Raw genomic sequence first — 25,040 nt, 5'->3', positions numbered from 1 at the left:
CACATTCGTTTGGTGTATTAAACTTTCCCCTTCATGTTGCTCCTTTTTTACCACCTTGCCATTTTATGAGACGCTCCAAATTTGTTGCTTTATTATATTTGGAACTATATTTATCCATAATTTACTTACAATTTATTAATTAAAAAATTTGGTATTTCAAATCCAATATAAAAAGTGAGATTATGATCTCAAGATTATAGTTTTGGAATAACTTCATTCTTAAGCAAATGACATTTTATAATTTTCTGCTCTCTCCGTCCTTTTCTATATACCAAAATCTATGTCCTAATAGGTAACAACTATTAAAACAAAGTTGTAAATATTGCTACATTAAAAATCAATATATTTTTAAACAAAACAGGTTCTAAATTTTTTATTTCTTGTGGATATGGGTCGGTATCAATATTTATAATTAGGAAAAGCGTCCTAATGCAGATTTACTGGATAATACATATAAAATTGTCACTTTGAAGTAATTAATTAAGTTATCCTATTCCTTTTTGTCAATTTTTTTTATAATATATAATACAACCTAGTTTGTTTGAAATGCCGACCATGTTCGAATTCTTTGTTTACTTGTATAATGTTTAAAGTTGCTTTTGTTACTTCTAATTCTCGTACTCATTATCTCTTAGTTATTTAATTTATATATTACTTTTTCTCTTATTTGATTAATTTTAAAAAAATTAAAACTCTTTCATTTACGATTAAGATATTTCCCTTATTAATAAAGCACGCTTAACAAAACCTATAAGATAAAGACATATAAATTATGCCAACAAATTACATTAATTAATATCTTTCATAAAATAATACCAAGCAAATGAGTCACAATTGCAAAAATTAGTCTATGATGACAAGATTAGCACATTCTATATGGCACCCTTTCGAAGTGTCGATTGGCCAAATCTTTGCAAAAAAAATTTATTTATTTTTTTACTCAATAGTAATCTACATAATTTGAAGAAATAAATTATTAACCAAAAAAGAAGTCAAGAGATGGGGACTGATGTCGGGTACGGAAAAAACATTAAATTTTATTATCTAGTTGTTGCCAACCTGCTAGCAGGTGGCACAACTTTTTTTTCACCGGCATCTCCGGATCAATTCTAATCCGTTGCACTAAATTTTATATTAAATTTTTTTAATTATTATTATTATTTTTTATTTTATTTATATTTTTTTATTTCATAAAACAATTTTTTTTTAAAAAAACATTCTCAATATATAATTTTTATATTATTTTAAATTATAATAATTTAATATAAAATTATTTTATATTATAATTTTTTAAATAATATAAATTGCTAGCAAATATTACATATTTTACATAATAATGAATGACACAAATAAAAGTGAAATCATTAACGAAATATAATTACATAAACATTACACAATTGAAAATTTTATTTTAAGTTTTATATGAATATTCAACTTTCAAGATCACTATGGTGCTCCCATAAATACTCTATTAATGCATTACGTAGTTTAAAATGAGTTTCTTTGTCCTTAATTTTTTTATGTCGAGATTTATATTTTTGCATATTTAGTTTTTTTCAAGGTTAATTATACTTATATCCAATTCAAATTTATAGTAGAATTAACATAAATTTAATTTCAAAAAAAAATCAAGTAAAGGAAAATAATATATAAAAAAATTAAAAATTAAATCTAAAATTAATATTATAAAAATATTACGTAAAACTAATAAAATGTTTTGATTAAAACATACCAATTTATATAATATTTAATTAAAAGTATTGCATAATAAAATAATAATAAAAGATAATTTGTATTTGGTGTGATGAATAGTGCAGCACCAATTCACCCACCAAATTTGGTGCAAAATTTGGCATGGGTTGAAGTAACTTTGCACCAAATTTTACATCAAATAATATAGCATTTGATGTAAAATTGGTTAAGCACCTCCACCCACGACCGGTAGGTCCTGAGTTCGAGTCACATTGGAGGGGAAGTGTGGAAACACTATAAATCCTCCAAAATGGGGGGTAAAATATATATATATATATATATATATATATATATATATATATATATATATATATATATATATCGAATAAAAAACAAGAAAAAAATTAGTTCAATTTAATCATTCGTAAAAAGCGCTTCCCCCCAAATGGAGCTATACGCTCCTTGACATTGATCTTTTGGGTATGTTTTTTCTTCTTTAAGAGGGAAAAATTAAAGGGAAAATAAAATAAAATATTACGCTATTTGTTTGAGTTTCGAACTCTCCACTTAACTATAAAAGTTAGACCATAAACCCTCAAACGTAAAGTTATAATTCTTCTCTTCTCTTTTTATTTTGTTTTTGGTTCGGGTAACACAATTTCAAATAATAATAAAAAACTTAAAATTATTTTTTCTTGGCTTAAAAATAAAAGGGGGGAAATGTGACATGGGTACCTTGTTAAACGAAATTGCAATTAAATTCAATGACAACGTCTAAAAATTGATATATGTAACATAAATAAATAAATATCTAAATACGTACATTCTTGCAAAAACAATATTTTTATGAATTGCTTATATAAATTATATTCAAGAAATAAACCGCATCTTATCCAAACTAAAAAATAAAGTTTAGTTAATTATAGTTACATTCACTAATAAAAAGTAAAAAAATAACTAATTATTGTAAGAACAATAGGGTATAATTTTCTTTGAAAAGATATTTTTATACAAATGTTTTGAAAAGCATTTACCTTAAACTTAGATGGCTAACTGAATAATACTCCTAATAAAAGATGAAATCACTTGAATCGGAGAAAAAAAATATCCACAAGACCCCTTGAGAGAAAATAACCACATGGCTCGTTAGTGAAAAAATAATGACGAAGCCAAAAAAAGAAATCGATTAAAATTATAAAATAATGGCAAGTTGTGAAAATAATATGAGTAAAGTTGATAAATAAATGCACGAATGGATAAAGGTGCATTTATGTATTTGACCTTTAATTGATTGTGCATACCTTTTCTTCACACAATTATTAGCGTACGCACTTTCTCCCCATTATGTTTATTTGGGACTTTGTCCTTTTATTTTTGCTTGTCGAGTATTTTACTTAAATCTATAGTAAAAAAACTTAATTATAATTTATTTTGATTTTTTTGGTAATTATCTGATTTTTTTTTTCTAGATTTCTGATACATATGAATGACGCAGATACATTGCGATTTGATACATAAGTCCTTTACTGATACATTATGTGTTTGGTTTGTATCAACTAGCGATGTATCATGAAAATGACTTATGTATCAAATCGCGATGTATCAACATCATTCCTATGTATCAGAAAAGAAATTTTTGAAATTTTTACAAATGGTAGAGAATAATTAAAAATATAGAAATATAATGTGTGTAATTTGATAATTTTTCCTTTATTTAAATCATATCCATTTATAGTTTTCACTTTTTCTTCATAATAATAAAACGCCCTTCTCTGTCTTCATGACTTATATTTGAAGAGAATGCAAAACACGGACATAATATTCCAAATTTAAAACCCTTTTTTTAAGAAAGAAAAAGTTATTATAGAAAAATTTACACACTATAATAATATTTTATTATAAACTATCAATATTTTAAGAACCAATTTTTAAGGTTATGTATATTCATTCAATTTTACTTGGTGCTAGCTGACTTGACCCATTAAGAAATTAATATTTATTAGATGTTTATTAATTATACTTTGAAAATATTATAAATAATTTAATGATAAGGATAATATTGAAAAAAAAAAAAATCTTGTTGATTTGCTAAAATGTACAAAGAAAAAGAATCTATATTTAATACTCTATGAGAGCCAAGTAAAACAAAATTGAGGGAGTATATGTTTCCAATATTTCTGCAATAACAATCAAAAAAATATTTGAACAAACGACACTATTAATTCTATAAACGCTATGTTAGCATCTTGTGCAAATTGCTTCCACGTTAAGCGTAACCAAGACATAATTCTTCAAGTATACAGAGATTTTAAAGCTCAATCAAGATTGATCGGCACTTGAACTCCAAAATTCTAAGATATTCACTTTTTAAGGGCGAAAAATCTAAAAGATAAAATAAATTCAAGCTTTAGAAAATAATAGGACCCCCAAAAGTTCAAAGTAAACATTTTTTGATAATTACTGTTCGCATCGCTATACTCTATTTAAGAGACAAAAACTCCTTATTAAGGGATTGATTTATCTATTTTCATAACTAAAACGTCGAACTCAATATATCTTGAATTAAAAGTGAAAAAATTTAAAAAAATTTATCTCACCATATCTTCCTATTTGAGTGGGAAAAAAACACTAAATATTTCAATATGTATTTTAGTTGCACATATATAAAATACCTTGGTCTTTTAATGGTTCTTATTGGTGGGCGAGGGTGGGTGGGGAGCACCTATTCCATAAGTAACTTAAGGACGGCATTTATGTACTATTTTACTAATCAAAGATCGTGTAATTAATGGATTTCCTTTATCGTGTTTGATTGAGATGTTTGTTGATCTTATATATTGTCTTAATAAATTAAGGATAATATATCTTGTTTTGTACTTTTCCCATTGGTTGGAGTCTATCAAGAAAAGCATATGGAAAGATTAATTAGTCATAGCTTATCCACATTTGACCTAAACTTATTGATTAAAATAAGCTAACAGAGAAGAAGTACACACCTTCAATAAACAACTAGCAAGCTTTATTACACTGTCCACGCGATAACATTGTTTATTATAGGGCTAATCAAATTGAAGGGGAGTTATAGTAAAATTATCTTTTTGTGATCGAAATATTATAAATTTGAGTCATGAAAGTAATTATTAATATGTGTTTGGATATGTTATTTCATCTCGTGATTTGAAATCAGCGTTAGAACATACAATTTCATCTCATAATTTCAAATCATGAGATGAAATTTCAAATTCTCCAAAAATTTTGATTTGAAAATTTTAGATTTTTCAAGTACAAAAATTGACCCATAAATTTATATTTTGTAAAAAAAAAAACACTAGCATTTTATATGTACATAATTTTTTGCGAGAATACCAAATGAGTGATTAAACATTCACGAAATATGAACATGATGATATAGTTACTAATGATATTGACCAACAAACAACTATATAAATATAGTACACAACAACTTATGTATAATTTTATCTTTTTATTGAACTAAAGTTCGATCAAATAAATATTGTATTTTTTTAGAATAGCTTTTGTGATAGTGTATTATACTTTTATTAAGAACTTTTGCTTATTTGGTAAAATTGTATAAAAAACTAGGGATAATTTTAATAGTTTTCATAACTTATGTATTTTTTATGTTTATGAACAAAAAATACAACTTAAAAATCAAAATCTCATATCCAAATAAAACTTTAATTTCATATAATAATTTCATGTCACATAACCAAACGAACCCTTAATATACTTACACTACAATAATTTGTCTACGTCACACTCCTTAAAATACCATTCTTTTTCAAATTCCACTAACACGAGATGAGCAACCCTTAATGACCATAAACATACGAAGAATTAGTCGAGGTAGTTTTCTCATGGTATTGGTAAACCACTAATATTGCATCTCAACTTTTCTGTTGACCTTGTTTTCTTTAAGGTAAGAGATGGTTAAAAATCCATTTGATTAATTTATTTTAAAATAAAAAGAAACTATATGAATCCATATGAAGATTCTAATTATAAAGTTTTTGGGCTATTTTTAGACTTTCTTTTTATAATATTTTCCGTATCTATTAGTGGTATCTCTTTGGCTCTATAGTTGTCTTATATGAGTTTAAGTGGAGTTGTTAACAATATTTTGGTAAAAAGAAAATTGTTGTCCAAAGTTTTAATAAAAGAACTTATATTTACTTGTATTTTACGCACTGAATGAGATAATATATGTATAGCTTATGCATATTAAATTATCAAAAGAGCTTTTGTGCGATAATGCATGTAATGTTTTTCTAGAGTCATAATGCTTGATCATTACTTTAGTTCTTATATTTCATAATAGCATTTTGCAATATTGTTATAATATGTTAACTAAATACAGTAACTATTATTTTTTTTCTTTTCTCTTTTTTCCCTTTTTTCAATACAGTAACTATTAAGATTTTTCTGATATGATTAATTTCAACATGAACTTTTAATGAAATAAAATCAAGTATGATAAATTCATTTAATCCTTGATTAGATGTTTGGTGTTCGAGTCCCGAAAATAAAGAATTTTCTGTAGGAAGCACTTTCCTCTTTAATAAGACATACGCAATGGCAAATCTACATTAATTGCTACTGATTCAACAGAGCCTAACAACTTGGTTCAAACTACTTGTATGTTTGTTAAAAATTTATTTAGTACTATCTACAAATCTATGTAGAACTCAATAAGCAAAAACAATTATCTTCTGAATTCATAAATTAAAAAATCCTAACTTCAATTATGATCATACGCCACACGAATCTACATTATGATGAACAACTGCTCTTAAAAAAAATAATGCAAATATTCTTAAACAACTCCTAATTAACATAATTTTAAGTAAAAAATCTTACCTAATTCCATCTAAAATAATTATGTGTCCTCTCTCCTTTCCCACTTTGCTTTTATTTTTAAAAAACATAAAATAAAATAAAAAAGGCATGGAAGAAGTTTACTTTTTAGTAGTACTAAAATCCTTAAATATTAGCAAAGGATATAGTTTTAAATAAGAAATTAAATAAAGTGGCAAAAAATCACAAACCTTAACCATGGTTAACTACACATAGTTAACCATGGTTAAGCAAGTCCGACTTTATCTTGTCACACGTAAAACGACACTGCCCCAAAGCACAAAGTCAAGCTTTTCGCTATTTTATAGAAATAGTACTTATTGCATCAACGCTTGTACCATTTCCCTGTTTTCTTCTTCTTCTTCTCTCTGCATTCTGATCTCTTTTCTCTCTTTACATATTTTCTTCTATTAAAACTTCACGCACACACACACAAAACACAGAGTTACACTCTCTCTCTCTCTCTGCATATGTGTGATAATCTTCGGTGCTTCGTGAATTCGTAGGATTCTGACGTCATCACCATTTTCCGGTCACCGGTACAGTATTTGAACCTCTGTTTCTCTGTTATGTTGTTTATTTTTCATGGAATTTTATGTTTTGGTGGTTTATTGATATGGAAACTGTTGCATATGTTGTTCGGTGACGAAACGACAGAGATTGATGTGTTGTTTGTGGTTTTTTTGCAGTGGTTGAATTTTTTCTGTTCAGAATTTTTTCTGTTGAGCCTTTAGAAGGTTGACAATTTGGTTAAATTCAATTTAAGGTGAGAATTTTTTTATTTTCTAATGGTTCAGTTAAAGTTTTTAGATCCTTATTCCTTTTGTTTATATGGTTGTACTTGTATTTCGACTTGAATTTTTGTCCTTTTACTGACTGTCTCTTACAGAAAATATCCATTTTTTTTCATTAGAAGATTCTTTACTTTTTTGAACCAGTTTCACCGTTTTCTGATTTTGTGACTCTTAAAACCCGAGGAGGAGTTGAAATGGTTTATGGAAATGAAGTTGTCAGCATAAAATGGTTGTTTTGTACAAAGTTAGGATAAGTTGTATTTGTTTCTTCAAATCAGATTTACTAAATTTGGGAATCTGATGCCTTGAAAACATTATGAATTGTACTTGTAATTTCATTCTAATATCAAATGCATAAGAGATGAGGAAATAATGACTACGGGAATGGATTCATTTAACAACTGTGGAAGTAAATTTTGGAAGAAGAATCTAGATGTGTAGCTGCTATGTGCATGTATTTGAATGTTTGTTGAGGCAGCTTCATAAATTAGAGTGGTAGAAAGAAAAATGGGAATGTGAAAGCACCTAGATGCGGAGTTTACGCAGGGAGGTGTAATATGATGTGTTACTTGGAGATCATGGGCATGCATGACTGTGTACGTGAATTGCCATTCATTAATGGGTAGAAGACGACAAATATTTCTCTGTAGAGAAGTTGCACTAGTTTTGAGAGAGGAAGTTTAGCACAATAATGCATGTGGAGTTCACATTTGTTGTTGAGTAAAAAGTTAAAAAGGAAGTTAATAAATTAGAAAGCTTTCACAAGTTTTGAGAAGGACGTAATGGACCGTTTGTAGCCATTGAAGTGTTCATCGTTTTTTGTTTCCTTGTGCACGTGCACCACGCAAACCTACACACTCAATCAATATAAAATTGAGTGTGACACCTTAAAAGTTGAAAGAATTAAATTTAATCACCCATAAGACGACAAATATCATAAATATGCCGTGAAGGACTGGGGGGAAACCAGACATTTAGTTTCTTTTTAGGGGCTCTTAGCTAAGTGCCAGCAGGGATAATTATCCCCTCTATGATCACATGAAGGTAATGGACATGGAGGAAGTTTGGTTCAGGGCGTGTCACATAGTGTCTGCTTATTGCATCTAGTGCTCACAAGATGTATTTGGCTCATTAACAGAGGCGAGGCCCAAATTGAGCAAGCTATTTGAATCTGAGTACTCAGCAGGTCCCTTGCGAGGTCATTGCATAGGGGCAAAATTCTTCTGAGTTCCTTGCTTGACATAGACTTTGGACGTTTCTGGTGATTATCTTACGCCTGACACCATCAATGGTCAGATAGTTGATGTCCTTATCTGAACTATCAATTGTTTCCGAACTTTCTTGTGTTTTTCTAAAAAAAATTCTTACAAGTTTGTTCTCTCTGTTTGTTTTGTTAAATAAGATGTTACCACTGACTGTGGAAGGTCAGACTTCACCACCATCTTTATTTCACTGATGACTAGGCTGGATCTCATTTTGATCCATTTCTCTAGAGATATAGTTGTCTTTACAGGTTGTTTTGATTCTATGGATATCCGATTTGATTGTCAAGTTTCAATCCTCTAGCATTCTGTAGTAGTGTTATCAAAGGTGAAAAACGTGGAAAGCGCTAAGGTCCAAGGTCCATCAGGGCTTTAAGCCAAAGCACAAGCTTCAATGCAGGTGCAAATAAAGTAAGTAAAAATATTGTGTAGTTTATGAATAACAATTATAAACACACATAACAAATATATAAATAACAATTTTTTTAAAAAGAGCTACAAAGTAAAATATTCATTGTTTAATGTCCTCTTTACGATAACTCCATTGGCGATGAGACATATGCCTTAAGCTCCCACTCTGTGGGGCAAAGCATTTTGCCTGCTTTGCACCAACTTTAGGGTTTAATCTCACTTTGAACGAGCCTTCGACAGCAATGTGTTTAGGGGGATTAATTTGACAGAATCCTAAGGGATCATTTGGTTTGGTGACAAGTTATAGTGGGTTTAGTGATGCAAGGATTAGTAATGTAGGGACCTGTAATGTTTGGATTAATAATGAAAGGATTATTTCATGTTGGATGTTTGGTTTGTTGTATCAAAAGAAATATGAGTCCAAAAAGATGAAGGCATCTTTGCCATTTTAGTAGTTTAATCATATATTGCCAATACCTATAGTTTTATTCCACATTCTACCTTGTATAAAATAATAAATAGATTACCATGTAAGAGGCAATACTATAACTAAACAAGCTACAAATTATGCTGAATTTAATGAGGAGATCTTTGCCATTTTAGTAGTTTAATCATATATTACCAATACCTATAGTTTTATTCCACATTATACCTTGTATAAAATAATAAATAGATTACCATGTAAGAGGCAATACTATAACTAAACAAGCTACAAATTATGCTGAATTTAATGAGGAGATTAGTTCTATTCAAGCAACCAAACTATATACAAGTTGCACTATATCTAGTGAGGGCATGAATTCTCCTTATTTGTACAACCAAACGGCTCCTAAGTACAATAGAGCTTAAAGAATAGCAAGCCGAGGAATCATGTATATTGATCCATTTATTTTTTTCCCGTGATAATATTAATATGACCATATAGCCAAGAGTTTTAATATAGGAGGTTTGTGTGAGAAACAGCGATTGCAGAACAAAGAACTTGACAATTAATGTACTGCTTAATTAGATTCTTCTCTTGCATTTTAGTAAACAACAATAATAAGAGTTCTGACGGCATGTTAGAACTGATTTCATGGCTGATTGGCAAAGCTATTAAGTTTTAATTTAGACCTGCAATTGGTATACTATAGAGATATATATAGCAGTGTTATCAATAGCAAAAAGCGCAAAAAGGAGTTTTAAGCGCACAACGCACATAAAGCATGAGGTTTAATAAAAAAAGGCGCAAAGGGAGAAACAATACAAATATATATGTTTAGTCCAAGACTAATAATTGTAAGCATGAAATGAATGAGAAATATATGAACAAAGAAATTGAAAAAAAATTACTATAAAGTGACATATCAATTGTTTAGTGTCGCCTCTTTAGAAGAGGCTCATTGTCAAGGAAAAGTATGCCTTAGAACCTTGATGACAATACTAAAGCGCACATTGAGTGAAGCGAAGCAAAGCGCTCAACACGTTTTGAGCGTTGCTTCAGGCCTTGAGCGCGCCTTTGACAAATAGTAGTATAAATGCCTTTATTGTTTGAAGGAGCATTGAATATCCAATAATTTCCCTTTAACGTAAAAAGGATAGATGCACTTCACCATGAACATATTTATCTGTAATTGCTACATTCAGAAAGTAGATAGTGAATAAATGCCATAGTTTTGTAAGCATCTTTGGAATGGGTATTCCTCTTCCAAAATAGTTTTCACAGAGAGATAAAGGGATTAATGGTTGGCATTTCTGTAATATCCTTTTAATTGGAGAGCTTCGAGGTGGTGCATGATTTGGTGCGCTCGCCTTCAAATGGGTTTTGGGTTGGATTTGAGTTTGTTACAAACATATGATTCCTAGGTTCGTTATGAACCATTCACCGATCTTATTTAACACGTTAAAATTAGAACTAAACTTTGTAATTGTACTTGTTTTTTTGTTCACTGCTCATTTCAGCTCAACAGTAACTGCTGTTGCTACTGAGTCAGCCATGGTCGATCAAAGCCATATTATGGTTATTATGATAAATGCCATGTTCTTATACCATGACATTCGGAAATGTGTTTCTCTTCATATGTATTGGATCCCACCTTATAATGTAACCAACCCTTCACCCTGCTAAATTGGTTAAAACTTGTAGCTGCCATAATTTACTATTTGTCAGCTTGTAAATTTTTGTTTAAAACTACTACTGCTGTTGAATTTCATAGTGCTGCATTTCGTGTCATTCATATTGTGTGATTGAGATCAATTGTTGAATCATTGCAATGTTGTACAGTTCTATGAACTCTGATAGTTTTTAACCTTTTTTAATTTTGAGATAAAATATTTCTTGACACTTCTATTCCTGCCCTTTTAGTTTCTTTGCCACTCCTCGTTTAATTTTGAGATAAAATATTTCTTGACACTTCTATTCCTGCCTTTTTAGTTTCTTTGCCATCCCTTGCTTGATGCTTGATAATATCCTCAACCCTTCCAATCCATAGTTCTATTGTCTGGTGTTGTGATGATGTTAGGAATCACGTCTTATGATGAACTTGTTGGCAAAATAATAATGTCTTTTCTACCTGTTGGTGCTGTAGGTTACTGCACAATTGCTTTTGGGCTGGAAGTTTCAAGCATAGATTTCAATTTCCAGCAGCGCGTGTTTAACAATATAGACCAAAGTTTACTTTATAATCATGCCATCAAGATCTTGTGCTAATCTTTTGGACATGGCATCTGGAGATATACTAGATATACCTCAGACACCTAGAGCTCTTCCACGTGTGATGACAGTTCCTGGAATCATCACAGATGGTTATGGAAGCAATGATGGTGATTCAGATAGTATGTCATCCTCATGTCGAGAGCGAAAAATTGTTGTAGCAAACATGCTGCCTTTGCATGCTCAAAGGGATACAACAACTAAAAAATGGTTATTCAGTTTGGATGAGGATTCTCTTTTATTGCAATTGAAGGATGGGTTTTCTCCTGAAACTGAGGTTGTCTATGTTGGTTCTCTGAAGGTTGATGTGGAACACAGTGAACAGGAGGAAGTTGCTCAGCGACTTCTTGAGGAGTTCAAGTGTGTGCCTACTTTTGTACCCCATGATATCCAGGAAAAGTTTTATCACGGCTTCTGTAAGCAGCAACTTTGGCCTCTTTTCCACTACATGCTTCCAATGTGTCCTGATCATGGAGATCGTTTTGATCGGCAGATGTGGCAAGCTTATGTCTCTGCGAATAAGGTTTTTGCTGATAAGGTTATGGAAGTGGTTAATCCTGAGGATGATTATATCTGGATTCAAGATTACCACCTCATGGTTCTCCCAACATTTTTGAGGAAGCGCTACCATCGTGTCAAGCTAGGTTTCTTTCTTCATAGCCCATTTCCTTCGTCAGAAATTTACCGAACTCTGCCTGTTAGGGATGAAATTCTCAAAGGGTTGTTAAATTGCGACCTAATTGGCTTTCATACCTTCGATTATGCACGTCACTTTCTGTCATGCTGCAGTCGAATGTTGGGTTTGGATTATGAATCTAAAAGAGGACATATTGGACTTGATTATTTTGGTCGTACAGTTTACATTAAAATTCTGCCTGTGGGCATACATATGGGTCGACTAGAGTCTGTGATGAATTTTTCTTCTACTTTTGATAAAGCTAAAGAAGTTCAAGAACAGTTCAAGGGGAAGAAGGTAATTCTGGGTGTGGATGATATGGACATCTTTAAAGGCATTAGTTTGAAATTGCTAGCATTTGAGTACCTACTACAGCAGGACCAGAACTTGCAGGGGAAACTTGTTCTTGTTCAAATAGTAAATCCTGCTCGTAGCTCGGGCAAAGATGTTCAGGAAGCAAAGAGGGAGACATATTCAACTGCTGAAAGGATCAACCAAATTTACGGTAGATCTAATTATGAACCTGTAATTTTGATTGATCGTCCGGTTCCTCGCTATGAGAAGACTGCATACTATGCTGTTGCTGAATGTTGCCTGGTGAATGCTGTAAGGGATGGGATGAATTTAGTGCCTTACAAGTATATTGTTTGCAGGCAAGGTTCTCCTGGTATGGATGATGCTATGGGTATTAAAACTGATTCTCCTAGAACTAGCATGCTTGTTGTGTCAGAATTTATTGGTTGTTCCCCATCTCTGAGTGGAGCTATTAGGGTAAATCCATGGGATATTGAAGCTGTCGCTGAGGCTTTAAATGTGGCCATTACAATGTCCGATTCCGAGAAACAACTTCGTCATGAGAAGCACTACCGCTATGTAAGCTCTCATGATGTAGCTTACTGGGCTCGTAGCTTTATGCAGGATTTGGAAAGAGCTTGCAGAGATCATTACAGTAAGCGTTGCTGGGGCATTGGTTTGGGCCTGGGCTTCAGAGTTATTGCACTTTCTCCGAGTTTTAGAAAGCTGTCTATTGATCACATCGTCTCCTCATATAGGAGGACACAGAGAAGGGCAATATTCTTGGACTATGATGGCACTGTGGTACCTCAGTCATCATTGATTAAAGCTCCAAGTACTGAAGTTATTACACTGTTGAATTCTTTAAGCAATGATCCTAAAAACACAGTGTATATTGTTAGTGGCAGAGGAAGAAAATCATTAAGTGAATGGCTTGCACCGTGTGAAAGGCTCGGAATAGCTGCTGAACATGGGTATTTCATAAGGTATGGATATTTTATGTGAACATGATGCGGTCCTTTGTCCCAGTTTCCCTATAATTTCTTATTTGGAATTTTTATTTTGAAGTTTTCCTTGGATACCTTCATGTTAACCTGGTTTCTTTCATGTTGCAGGGGTAGTAAACTGTCGGATTGGGAATGTTTGGCTTCTGATCTTGAGTGGAAACCAATTGTGGAACCTGTGATGAAACTTTACACCGAAACAACTGATGGATCATATATTGAACCTAAAGAGAGTGCTTTGGTGTGGCACCATCTTGATGCAGACCCAGACTTTGGCTCCTGTCAGGCAAAGGAATTGTTGGATCATTTGGAAAATGTTCTTTCAAATGAACCTGCAGTTGTGAAGAGGGGCCAACATATTGTCGAAGTCAAGCCACAAGTAAGACCTCCCTCCCTCATGTGTTTTGTGTCTGATGCAGATACATACATGTGCTTGTTGCATTATACTCTTCAAAGTTTTTACTTCGTTGTGCTTATTTGCAGGGTGTGACTAAAGGATTAGTGGCACAAAAGGTCCTCTCAATGATGGTAGATAGTGGCACACCACCTGATTTTGTTATGTGCATTGGAGACGATAGATCAGATGAGGACATGTTTGAGAGCATACTAAGCAGTGTATCCAGTCCGTCAGTCACTGCTGCCCCAGATATCTTTGCCTGTACTGTTGGGCAAAAGCCAAGCAAAGCCAAGTATTACCTAGATGATACTACTGATGTTCTTAGACTGCTTCAAGGTCTTGCTAATGCATCTTGTCCAAAGCCAAGACATAATGCTCATTTCCAGGTTGCATTTGACTCTGTTCTTTAAGAAGGCAAAGTAGTTGGTTGGGCATGTACATGGTTCTACTTTTGGGGTTTATCTTTTACCGATGAGGAGTATATCCTTTCATCAATCTTAACTTAATGTGATGCATGGCTGGACTAAGGCCTGATTGTTTCCTGATTATGCTGCATTCAGGGCTTGAAATTCCCGTTGATGGTGACTAAAACATTTTTTAGAAGTACAGCTTTGCAGTAGTCATGATGGCTGCCCTGAATGATTAACAAACACCATTGCGTTGTATAGATACATTTATCTGTTTAGCTTAATGACAGTTTGGTTTAAGTTTTACCTAAGTGGAAGCTGCTAACAATGCTTGATGCCGTTTTGTGCCAAATGAGTTCGCTTGAACATGTACATAGTACTAGACTTTTCTGGAATATGTTCTCGAAATGGTATTAGTTCAATTGTTCTGCTTTCCTGTTGTAAATACTTCAGATGCTACCATCTGATAATTGCAAATTTAGTGGTTATTTTTAGTTGTGTGCTCTGTGGTCAATTCAATCTAGTTTCTGACAGTAATTTTCTGCTTCAGTCGTCATGTCATTCGCATCTAACATTTGTCATTAAGACCTTATTGGGATCTCTCGAAGATCATCTTTGCGAACTGGCTTCCTCAATATTATCTTTGCATGATTTTTTTTTTTAACTGGTAAAGTTGCTGCTATGTGATTAAGAGGTCATGGGTTCAAGCTTTGGAATCAACTTCTGATAGAAATGCAAGGTAAGATTGTGTACAATAGATCTTTGTGGTCGGGCACGTCCTCGGGCCTTGCGGATAGCGTGAGTTTAGTGCACCGGGCTGCGCTTTTTTTTTGAGGTGTCAATGCCAATGTTCACAGAAATACATGTTTCTAACTGGTGGGAGGTTAATGCATCGTGTGGCTCATATTCTCTTATCTAGGATTATGTCCTCAATAACCCGTAGGTGTGTCATGTCTTGTCTTGTTTAATCACCTTTCTTCAATACGGGTCTACTTCTACGTCTCCTTTGACCCACCAACTAACCAATCGCACCTTTTCATTGGGGCATCCGTGCATCTTTTCTTCATATGTATGAATCATCTCAATCTTTTTTTTCTCATCTTGTCAATCATGTTAATCTCACCTTGTTTCGGATATCTTCATTCATAATCATTTCTCTTTTAATATGGCTACACTTTCATCCTCATTTTTGCTACTTTCATCTTATAAACGTTTAAGTTTTAGATCGGCCAACACTCCATCCCTACAACCTAATTGGTCTTACAACAACCTTATAAAAGTTACATTTAAATCTTAACGACCCATTCATACCACACAAAGTAGTCACCAAAATATCTCATCTTGTAATAACAACGATCTGCATACCTAAATTGCAATGATTCGAGCACTTTCCTGTTTCATTATTTCCTAACAATGAATCTTGCCATCCAAATTTGGGGATACAACTCTGTTGATTGATTGCTTCCACATTTCAATGTACACGTAATATTTTTGGGGAATTTTGTGTATTCTCAAGCAATTAGAAACTAGAAAGTTAACTAACATATATATCGTTCCATACAAGTAATTGTTGAGGATAAGAGTTGAATGGAGTAGGAATGATTAAGGTGGAAGTGGGCCAGATTGGACTCACAGTTTATAAGTAGAGTAGCCAAACAAGGTCGTTGAAAGGCAGAACATTTTGGGTTGGACGGTGTCCAAGCCCAAATGATGGCCCCACTAGCTCAATCAGTTAGCTGCCCCCTACAAATTATAAGTAAATTTTACCTAAATCCCATAATGAAAAAGTCTAATTACTATACATTCCTCATTGTACCAAAATTATTCGATTTCCCCTTTTTTTTCAATTTTTCTGATACATTAGTTATGTATCTGATACATCAATTTAGCTGTAGAATAATTAATGAAAATCATCTATTTATGGATAATATCTTAATATAAGGTATGATTGGTTCTTTAAATCAATTATTGATCTAATTAATGAGATTAATTTGGTTAAAAAAAATAACGGTTGTGTACATGAAGATTCAAGCCAAAAAACAGAGCATAAATTCAAACCAAATTCGATTTTAATTTTTTTTTTGGAAAAATTACCCTTTTACACATATTCTAATACCATATTTACTTGTATTCCCTATTATACCAAAAAAATATCCAAAATCCCTCTTTTTCCTTTAACTTTCTCTCCCTCACTGATACATCACTCTTCCTCCCTAAATCCTCGCCTAAATTCACTCCTCTTCATCAGTTTTTGAAATTTTGAATTTCTGAGAATATTTGTTATTCAATTTCAAGGTTCTAACTAAGGTATATTTAAGTTTTTCCTTATCTGGAATCTCACTTCATCCTCATTCAATCTGATTTCTCCTAAAATTTGTATCGTTTGATTTCTTTTGTAAATCTTTGAAAAATCTTCTAAAATTGGTATCCTTTGCTTTCTTCTCTAAATCTTTCTGTTTTTTTTAACTCATATCTTCAATGATACATATGGAATCCGTTCATGGTCTCACACAATTGAATAAAAATCAAAGAAATTCTTGTTTCACCTAATTCTGATTCATCTTGGGAAGGTTACGACGAGGTTACATCCAAACATCATAACGATCCAGCAGTGATGGATATGCTACGTGAGAAATTAAAGTCGAAAGCTCCAGTTAAACATGCACCCAAAGAACTAGACAACAAGATTGAAGGGTTACAACACGCCAAAATCTCCCAAAAGTATGAGTTCAATTAAGTTTTTTTAATGCCGTTTTTATGAAGGTTTTTTGATTCTGATACATATTATTTATATATCAGATTCTCATGTATCAAGCGTTAACGCTTCTGATACATAGTGTTTTTTTTAAATGTCATTTTTCTGGAGATTTATTACTTCTGATACATCATGTTTAAGTGTCAGTTTTTATTGTATCAAGTTTTAATGATTCTGATACATCTACATTTATGTATCAGATTATAATTTATGAAGCCTTACTGCTTTTGATACATCTTCTGTATGTATCAGATTCTCATGTATCAAATATTTTAATGCGTCTGATACATCATATTTATATAGAAAGTTCAAATTGTATTTAACCATTTTTCATGTCAATGCAGGGAATGAAGTACGTCATCAAAAAGATCCCGTCTCACCCCTTGATGTATCAGATACATAACTTATGTATCATCAAAACTGAAAAATAAAATTGAAATCGACTTTTTGTTTGAATTGATGCTCTGTTTTTTTCATTCGAGACGATGCTCTATTTTTTGGCCTGAATCTTCATGAACATAATCGTTGTTTTTTTAACAAATTAATCCCATTAATTAGATCAGTAATTCATTTAAAGAACCAATCATACCTTATATTAAGATACTATCCATAAATAGCTGATGTGCATTAACTATTCTACAGTTAAAGTTAATGTATCAGATACATAACTTATGTATCAGCAAAACTGAAAAAACAATTGAAATCGACTTTGGTTTGAATTGATGCTCTATTTTTTCCATTCGAAACGATGCTCTTTTTTTTTACTTGAATTTTCATGAACATAACCGTTGCTTTTTTAACAAATTAATCTCATTAATTAGATCAATAATTCATTTAAAAAACCAATCATACCTTATATTAAAATACTATCCATAAATAGCTGATATATATTAACTATTCTACAGTTAAAGATGATGTATTAGATACATAACTAATGTATCAACAAAACTGGAAAAAAAATTAAAATCGACTTTGATTTGAATTGATGCTCTGTTTTTTTGCTTGAATCTTCGTGTACACAATCGTTGTTTTTTTTAACCAATTAATCCCATTAATTAGATCAGTAATTGATTTAAAGAACCAATCATACCTTATATTAAGATACTATCCATAAATAGATGATCTGCATTAATTATTCTACAACTAAAGTTGATGTATCATATACATAACTAATGTATCAGCAAAACTGAAAAAGGGAAAATCGGGTAATTTTAATATGATGAGGGATGTATAGTAATTAGACTTTTTCATTATGGAATTTAGGTAAAGTTTACTTTTTTTCCAGTTTTGCTGATACATAAGTTATGTATCTGATACATCAACTTTAGTTGTAGAATATTTAATGCATATCAGCTATTTATGATTAGTATCTTAATGTAAGGCATGATTGGTTCTTTAATTGAATTACTGATCTAATTAATGAGATTAATTTGTTAAAAAAAGCAACTGTTATGTTCATGAAGATTCAAGCCAAAAAACAAAGCATCATCTCGAATGGAAAAAATAGAGCATCAATTCAAACCAAAGTCGATTTCAATTATTTTTTCAGTTTTGCTGATACATAAATTATGTATCTGATACATCAACTTTAGCTGTAGAATAGTCAATGCACATTAGCTATTTATGGATAGTAGATTGAGATAAGGTATGATTGACTCTTTAAATCAAATACTGATCTAATTAATGAGATTAATTGGTTAAAGAAGGCGACAGTTATGTACATGAAGTTTCAAGCCAAAAAATAGAGCATCGACTCCAAGGAAAACAATAGAGCATCAATTCAAAACAAACTTCGCGTTTCATCAATTAATCGATATGAATATCCCGATACTACTGAGATATTCTGGAGTTTAGAAATTCGATGTTAGTTATGAATAATACAAAAGTGATGGAATTGTTGTCGGTGATAATGTATCTTACTCAATCTAAAAGCAGCAATCGCTGCTGAATTGAGTGTGGATGAATCAGTGAAAAATATTGAAATTTGATACATCATTGAAGGTAAATGATCGCCAATATATATTCGTAATGATATGGGTGTTAATCTTTACATAGAGTTGAAGAAGAAAGAGCCTGATTTTGTAAATTATCCCCTGTGCATATCAAGCTCTGATAAAAAAAGATGTGAGATAAAATCATTCGACAGTACATCTGGAGCAATTGTTTGTGCTGAATCAAACGCGAATGAGTCCCAAATTTTTGGTTTAGAAGAATTTGGTAATGTTGCAAATTGTTATATAGCAGAATTGGATTTGACGAACTACATCGCTGATACAAATGATGCGGAAGTGAAGGAGAATCAATTCTATAAGGACAAAGCAACTCTAGTTGACGTAATGGCCAAATACAAAATCAATAATAAATTTAATTTCAAGGTTAAAAGATCCGATAATAAAAGGTATGCGCATAGTCTGCATTTGAAAATTTTAGTTTTGGATATTATCAAATAGTATGTATCAGATACATATGAATGTGTGCATTTGATACATGCTTAAAAAAATTATTTTTTCCTGTCATGATACATCAAAACTCTATTTCTGTAACTCAGTTAAAAAATGATCGTAGTTATACTTTTAAAAACTATTGCTGTCAGTATGTATCAGATTCATATGACTCTGTGTATCTGATGCATGTTTGTTTTTGTTCATGATACATACTAAGAAACATGTATCAAGTACATGCGTTGACACACTTCCTATCAGAATGTCCCTTTGTTTGGTGATATTACATATGAAAAAATGTTGGTATGATACATGCCATTTTTTTTTATAAAAATGCAGCTATGTGTTAGTATGCTGTTCAGACGGCTGTTGTTGGAGAATGAAAGCTTCATATTGGAAAAAATCCGATATATTCAAAGTTAGATATTTCAATAGTGAACATTCATGTGCACTGAGAGATAGAATTTTCAACAAAGTTCATGCTACAAAGGCTTTTGTTAGTGCATTCACAACACCTAAATTGATTAATTATAAGAGAATTATCACCCCTAATGATATACGAGAGGATATTAAATCAGCGTATAAAATTGATATTACCTATCAACAGACATGGCGTTCAAAAGAGCATGCTTTGGAGATGTTAAGGGGAAAACCTGCTGATGGATATAGACAGTTGCTTGTATACATACATATGCTAAAAACCATATATCCAAATTCGTACATAAGTATGCATAAGTCATCAACTGATGAGTTCATGTATTTGTTCATAGCGTTAAGGCCCTTGATGAGGGGGTTTCGGTTTTGTCGACCAGTAGTTGTTGACGGTGCGTATCTTGATGGACCTTATAAAGGGACGTTTGTATCAACTAGCACACTTGATGGGGCAGGTATTACTTTTTGATACTGTTGCTTATTGAATAAAAGTGTGTCGTCTCATTTGTCACATTTGTTGTGAATCTGATGAATTTTAATAACTATTATATCGCTATTATTAATTTTTTAGGTTGCATATTATCGTTGGCGTATGGTGTTGTTAATACAAAAAATGATGAATCATGGATGTGGTTTTTTCAGAATTTCAAAAATAGATTTAGTGAGAGGGACAATATGTGTGTTGTATCAAATAGGAACGAAAGCATAATCAAGAGTGTAAGCATGGTATTTCCCAATGTTCCTCATTTTGCATGCATATGGCATATATAAAAAAATGTGTGTACTAAATACAGAAGGAGCAAAGCTGTACTAAGTGACCTCTTCTATTCAATGGCCAAGGCATACCGAAAAGATGAAGTCGATAAATTAATGGCCAAAATTGAAAGAATCGATCAACGGGTGGCACAATATTTAAAAAATACAAGATACGAAAAGTGGTCAAGGGTTCATGCCACTATCAACAGGGATAGAATGATGACTTCTAACATCGCAGAATGTATCAATGGATGTCTTGTTGAAGCACGAGAGCTGCCTATAATTGACTTTTTGGAGCAAACAAGAATGTTATTTGGTGCTTGGAACTGCAAAAATAGGGAAATAGCATCTTATACAAAATATACTCTGGGTAGAAAATTTGAAGATATCCTAATTTCAAACACGATCAAGTGTTCGAGAATGAAGGTGCACGACAGTTATTTTTAAGTAGATAAGTACTTGATACATAGTTATTTGATAGATTAGTTAGGTATAACTTGTGCTAATTATATACTGATACATCATTTCTTATACACAGTTCTGTTGTTGATACATCAGTTGTGATACATATGTGTGAAGTTTATTTCCTAAAGGTTTTTGATACATCAGTTATGTATAAACTGTGCTAATTAAAGACTGATACATAAATTCTGATACATCATATGTGTGAAGTTTATTTCATACAGTTTTTTTGATACATTAGTTAGGTATAACCTATGCTAATTAAATACTGATACATCAGTTCTGTAATTGATACATACTTTCTGATAAATATATGTGAAATTTATTTCCTGCTGGTTGTTGATTCATCAGTTAGGTATAACATGTGCTAATTAAATAATGAAACATCAATTATGATACATAAGTTCTGATACATATATGTGAAGTTTATTTCCTTCAGGTTGTTGATTAATCAGTTATGCATAACATGTTCTAAATATATACTGAAACATCAGTATAGATACATTAGTTGTGTAGATGATACATAAGTACTAATACATATATGTGAAGTTTATTTATTGCAGTTTGTTGCTTTATTATTTAGGTATAACCTGTGCTAATTATACAATGATATATCAATTCTGATACATCAAATATGTAGTTGATACATAAGTACTGATACATATATATGAAATTTGATTCCTGCAGTTTGTTGCTTCATCATTCAGGTATATCCTATGATGATTATATACTGATATATCTGTTCTGATATATCAGATCTGTATTTGATACATGAGTTCTGATACATATATGTGAAGTTTATTTTCTGCAGTTTGTTGCTTCATCAGTTATATATATCCTGTGATAATTGTTACTCTTTTACATCATTTCTGATACATAGTTGTGTATGTGATGCATAAGTACTGATACATATATTTGAAATTTATTTCCTGCAGGTTGTTGCTTCATCAGACTATCTTTATTCTGTTTATGAATTAGGTATAAGATACATTGTGTGTCTTGAAAGAAAAACATGCAATTGTGGCAGATTTCAACTAGACGAGATACCATGTCCACATGCAATTGCATTGTTGAAGAGCAAGAATATTATTGACATGCACCCATACTGTTCTGATTACTACAAGTCAGAGGCGTTGGCAAATACTTATGAATTACCAATGGTTCCAATGCCAGATAAGAAAGATTGGTCTGCTCCGAAGGAAATTTTGGAAGAATTTGTCTTACCACCAATATACAAAAGGATGCCAGAAAGACCAAAGAAAGTGAGAAAAAAGTTCGCTAGTGAGAAGATAATAAGTAGCACAAATTCTTGTGGACGTTGTGGCCATGAAGGCCACAACAGAAAGACTTGTAATTTCATTCTTAAAGAGATATGATGTTTGTGGTATCCCGGTATACATTCTATTTGAATCATATAATTATATCTATTTTTATTTTATATTTGAGTTTGACACATGACATAAACATACAAATCTTTTCAGTTGATATGTATCAAGATTAGTACATTCGATTATGATACATTAAATATAATGTATCGGGATACTTAAATCAGCAGTTACATTTAAAATGTTTACAATTGGTGAAAAATAAAATTGTACATTCTACTGCTATAAAGTTTTTTTTAAAAAAATACACGACGTCCATCAGTTCTCCTTGACTAGGAAAAATGAAATCTCACATGTTTTTTTTTGGATCGTTATTTTCCCACACATAAACATTCTTGTCTTTTCGACAACCATAATTCCACAAGAGTTGTGGGTGATACATAAGATCTTGTTTGATATAGGTTGTAGATGTACCATATGCAGTAAATCTTGATACATGCATATCTGATACATAAGCAAGATGTATCATAAGCATTAAATCTTGAGACATGAAATTCTTATGCAAAAACTAAATATATCAAAATCAGTAAATGTTGAGAAATGAGAATCTGATACATATGCATGATGTATCATAATCAATAAATATTGATGCATGAAAATCTCATACACAGACAATATGTATCAGAATTCGCAAAATATGACACTTATGAATATGATACATAAAAAAGAAGTATCAGAATCATAACATCTTTATACAAGCGGATCTGATACATAAACAATATATATATCTTAAGAATTACTATTTTATAAATGAGAATATGATACAAATGTATATGTATCAAATTCATTAAAAAATGGTAAATGTTATTGTGATACATAAGCAAGATGCCCCGGACAGTCAAGTTTGATACAGTAGAATTTGATACATAAACTTTAATTTTATATTCGAGTTTGACACATGAGAAAAACATACAAATCTTTTCAATTGATATATGGAAAGATTATTACATTTCAGTTGCTTACTGATTCTGATACATTACAGTTAATGTATCAGAATCATCTAAAATGTTTACTATCACAAAAAAAAACTATTGGACATCAATCAGTTCTCCTTGGCTTAGAGAGATATCTCTCCTAGGTTTTTTTGGATCGTCGTTTTTGCTAACATAACCATTCATGACCTTCTGACAACCATATCTCCACAAGAGTGCGGCATATCTTGAATGGAAGAATTCGGCGTTTAGTCCAGTATTTGGAATAGAAATTCCATCACTAAGATATTCAGCAAAAATGACCAGGAAAACTCCACAATCCCTGTAAAGAAAAGAATATACAAGTTTTAAAAAAGTAAAATTGACATATTAATGATTTAGGTATACATAATTGTTAATACTCACAAGCTGTCACTTCCATGTTGCGCAATTCCTTCAACGTATTCAACTACAAATGAGTGATGTGGTTTAAGCATGTTACCGATTGATTTGTCCTTGTATGAATCAAGCGACGATCAATCAGTACGTTCGTTGTTGTCAAAGAAACCACTATCTTGTAGGTATGTTAGTAGCATTGCTGCTATCTATTGGATCTCTTGGGAAGGATTGCTACTTATTCGTCTAGGCGATGAATCATACACACGTATCAACCTCTTTTTCAACACAACTACCGCAAGAACCCAATGAAAATCCCTATCGTAATTTACTGGAATGTATACCTTATCTACCAAATGCCAGGGCAACCCGGCTGGTATTGAGAAACCTTTTATTATGTTCTTTACAGATCTCTCATGATGAGCTGTAACAGTGGCCCTTGCCATATCTTCTTGTGTAGAAATGTCAGGTGGAATATGATAGTAGCGTGTGTGTGCAGATTCGATGAAAATTTTGAAAATGCAATTTGTCATTGTGTATCAATACTGATTGCTCAACTGCATCTTCGATTTCTTTCGAAGGTAGTAAAATATTACATCGATATGCTGCACATTTTAAGAAAGTATTAGTTATATAACAACAAACTGCATGTATCAGATTATGTATGTATAAGATACATTAATCTCTATGTATCAGATAGTAAGTATGACTTGTATCATATTCTTTATGATGAAATTTTTACCTCATCGTTTCAGCATTTGTTCGGCTGTGACATTAGGTAGAACCAGTTCCTATCTTTAGGAAATGCCAATACAAAGTTCATTTTTTCAAAGCTGAATGAAGAGCACTTAGATCTGTAATGTTCCTCCTTCGATTTCCTGAATAGAAGCTTGTATTTAAATAACATAACAAATATAATACACAACTTGTATGAATATAAGTTGTATATATCATACTTACTTGTTGCCATGCGATTTTAGTAGTCCTTTATCTATCCA

At 31.7% G+C, this 25,040-nt stretch overlaps 1 protein-coding gene across 2 annotated transcripts; it reads left to right on the top strand.

Moving 5' to 3' along the window:
- Positions 1-6,857: 6,857 nt before the first annotated feature.
- LOC129880319 (probable alpha,alpha-trehalose-phosphate synthase [UDP-forming] 9) lies at positions 6,858-15,018 on the top strand. 2 transcript variants are annotated; one of them, XM_055954296.1, is made up of 5 exons: positions 6,858-7,106; positions 7,257-7,333; positions 11,602-13,682; positions 13,812-14,079; positions 14,184-15,018. In XM_055954296.1, exons 3-5 carry the CDS (start codon positions 11,701-11,703, stop codon positions 14,505-14,507), a joined length of 2,574 nt encoding a protein of 857 aa, XP_055810271.1. In that variant the 5' UTR covers positions 6,858-7,106; positions 7,257-7,333; positions 11,602-11,700; the 3' UTR covers positions 14,508-15,018. The 2 variants fall into 2 exon arrangements, with proteins under 2 accessions (XP_055810271.1, XP_055810272.1); XM_055954297.1 differs by lacking the exons at positions 6,858-7,106; positions 7,257-7,333 and adding an exon at positions 8,880-9,034.
- Positions 15,019-25,040: the final 10,022 nt, after the last annotated feature.

Source organism: Solanum dulcamara, chromosome 2 (genome assembly GCF_947179165.1).
Source record: "Solanum dulcamara chromosome 2, daSolDulc1.2, whole genome shotgun sequence".
In the NCBI taxonomy this organism is placed as follows: domain Eukaryota; kingdom Viridiplantae; phylum Streptophyta; class Magnoliopsida; order Solanales; family Solanaceae; genus Solanum; species Solanum dulcamara.
Note: the sequence above shows the minus strand (reverse complement) of the source record. Positions and strands in the feature narration are given on the sequence as shown.

Excerpts from the sequence above, each read along its gene's own strand:
- LOC129880319 (XM_055954296.1), top strand. The coding sequence starts at position 11,701 with ATGCCATCAAGATCTTGTGCTAATCTTTTGGACATGGCATCTGGAGAT. Across the intron at positions 13,683-13,811 it reads GAACATGGGTATTTCATAAG|GGGTAGTAAACTGTCGGATT; the intron begins GTATGGATATTT and ends TTCATGTTGCAG. Across the intron at positions 14,080-14,183 it reads TTGTCGAAGTCAAGCCACAA|GGTGTGACTAAAGGATTAGT; the intron begins GTAAGACCTCCC and ends GCTTATTTGCAG.